General features: G+C 37.7%; 1 protein-coding gene across 1 annotated transcript; it reads left to right on the forward strand.

Annotated features, from left to right (window-relative positions):
- The first annotated feature begins 1,204 nt into the window (after nt 1-1,204).
- On the forward strand, nt 1,205-1,886 carry LOC127264306 (probable calcium-binding protein CML44). Its single transcript, XM_051293766.1, has one exon. It carries the CDS (start codon nt 1,365-1,367, stop codon nt 1,860-1,862), a length of 498 nt encoding a protein of 165 aa, XP_051149723.1. The 5' UTR covers nt 1,205-1,364; the 3' UTR covers nt 1,863-1,886.
- Nucleotides 1,887-2,967: the final 1,081 nt, after the last annotated feature.

Below are 2,967 nucleotides of genomic sequence, written 5' to 3' on the forward strand. Positions count from 1 at the left end.
CTACTTCATCTAGATTACATTATTTTTATTTAAATTTTGTAGCGTATGATGAACGTCTATCAATGACTTAAAACATAATAGAAAATATGATAATGTTTGAACATAATCTTCAAGCCAATACGATTTTTTGTCTGGATTAGCTATCGAGGGATAAAATTTAATAATTTTAGTTTAAGAAATTAAAATTGATTAAATATTTGTAATGAAATTAAAATTAATTATTGTAATTTTAGTATAACAAAAAAAAAATAGTCTTTACTTTAAAAAAAAAAATTATATATTGTGTAATTATATGTCCATTTTATTATATGTCTAGCATATATATTTAATCAAGACTTGGTCTTTGGGCTTTTGGGCCGTGGAGCTTGTGAGCTAAGCTTAATTACATTAAAATTCAATTATTTTAATTTTATATATCTATTAACTTATTTTGATTTGGGAAATTCAAATAATATTATGGTTGCTATGTGCGGAAGTAAGTGCGAATTGATAAGAGTAATTTGTTTATTCATTAAATACAAAATAATCTCAAATATAAAAAATGATATAAAAATTCTTTTTCCCCCTTAACATACACACGAAAATATATTCTAAAACACTGGAAAATTCGTTTCCAAAAAAGTGTTTTTAGCTCGATTTATGGAATTATTCGTTTAATAATATGGTGCATAGTTTAATTCGCTTCAAAAAAATCGCATCCTAAGCGAAGTTTGACTTTGAATAAAACATGCGTAATAAATGCCGTGTTGGAGCGGAACTACGACCTTGTGATTTGTTTGATCCAATTGTGAATTGTTCTGTTTTTAGTGTGTGTGTGTGTGAATTGTTTTTGAAGTTGAGATGCTGTTAAAGAAAGGTCTTAAGATGAAAGACCAAGAGAGAATTCGAGAGAGAACTTTGAAGAAGCTTTAAATAGATATTTTGGTCCATATTATATTTATTATTGCCAATAATTAATAAAGACTAGAATATGATGAAAATCGTGTAACCACGAAAACCATGCATTAGTTAGCCTGCCTGATGTTTATGCATCTCCTTTCCATGAAACTTCCTAAAAAACTCAGTCAACTAAAATGTCACTTTCTATTCTATGGATGGACAATAGGAAAGGAAAATGAAAGGCAACCACTAGTGTGTTCTGTGATGGCCGCTAAATCTAATTAAATCAACCTCAACCCTTCTTCTTCTTCCTTCTTCTATGGCTATATATATACATACAAGATACATGCAGAGTCAAGCAAGCACTAATTAATTAAGTTGTGATCATCTGCAAGTACTGCATAAGATATTATCATTCATATTTGCAATTAATTGTAAGCAGAAATCTAGCTACTAGTTGATATATCATATGATTGCCAGAATTAATGTGGAGGCTAAGCGGAGTTGAAGCGCAGAGGATCTTCAAGGAGCTGGACCAGAACGACGATGGTCTGGTCAGTGTGGACGAGCTGGCTTGGCTTGCACAAGGACTGGGACTGGGCGTGGATGTCAAAAGAGGCGATTTGGAGCTCCTCGTAGGCGGAAAAGCCCTCGACTATGCAGACTTCGTCTTCTTCTGCCAGACTCTGATGATGAATAATAATCCTATCCCTGTGGAAGAAGAAGAAGAAGAAGAAGAAGAAGAGAGAGATCTTGGAAGAGCATTTAGGGTTTTCGATTTGGACGGCGATGGATTCATCTCGTCGGAGGAGCTCCGAATTGCGCTGTCCAGATTAGGACTGTGGGACCACCAACACCATGACTGCAGCCGCATGATCGCTGCCTATGACGCTAATTCCGATGGGCTGCTTGATTTCCACGACTTCAAACACATGATGATGCTTCATCAATCTCAATCTCATCTCAATCTCACAGATAATTAATGAATTAACAACCCTTTCACTTCATTTTTGACCAAATGATCTCTCTCTCTCTCACACACAACAGTAAGAAACACTCGCCCAATTCTTTTACCAAAATAACAAACAGTTGACAGAAATTGGAAACCATCCACGCCGGCATTGAAACATCTGTTAGGATTAAAAAATAAACTAAATTTGTCAAATTATAATTAGGGTACAATCTAATATATATACAAGAGATATATTAGCCCGGGATATATATCTAAATATATACAATATATATAAATATCCCCTCAAACTCAAGGTGGAACGGTGGAACGGTGGAACTCAACTTGAGTTTACTTAAGAATGACTGAAAACGGCCGGGAAGAAGCCGTCGGCAGTCTGATCAGCAGAAGAAATGGGAGACAAAGAGATGTTGTCATGAGCAACGTGATAACGTACAAGGTAACAATCGATCTCAATGTGCTTCGTATGCTCGTGGAAGACATCATTCGTCGAAATCTTCATGGCGTTCTGACTGTCGCAATGAATAATAGTTGCAGAGGACTAAGGCACACCGAGATCAGCCAGCAGCCAACGAAGCCATAGAAGCTCGGAAATGTTGTCGGCAAGAGCTCTATATTCGGACTCCGCACTGGACCGAGAGACGACCGTTTGTTTCTTGTTGCGCCAAGAAATAAGCAAGTCGCCAAGGAAAAAGCAAAACCCGGTGGTCGAGCGGCGATCAGAGGGATCTCCCGCCCAATCAGCGTCAGAATACCCAGTCAAAACCAATGAGGAACGAGCTGAATAATGTAGCCCGTGGAGGAGAGTTCCTTTGATGTACCTGAGAATCCGTAGAACAGCATAATAATGAGTCGTCCGAGATGCAGACATAAACTGACTGACGATATGGATAGCATAGGCAATATCAGGTCGAGGGACAGTCAGATAGATCAGACTTCCCACCAGCTGACAATACAAAGTAGGATCATCGAGGGGGACACCATCCATCGGAGTAAGACGACAATCAGAATCTAGAGGCATAGGAGCAGTCTTGGAGTCAGTGAGACCGGCACTAGACAAAAGGTTGGAGGCATACTTGGCTTGAGAGAGATAATATTCGTCGGAGGTGTCGGAGATC

The sequence above is a fragment of the Andrographis paniculata genome, unplaced genomic scaffold (assembly GCF_009805555.1).
Source record: "Andrographis paniculata isolate CXL003 unplaced genomic scaffold, ASM980555v1 Contig70END, whole genome shotgun sequence".
Classification (NCBI taxonomy): Eukaryota; Viridiplantae; Streptophyta; class Magnoliopsida; order Lamiales; family Acanthaceae; genus Andrographis; species Andrographis paniculata.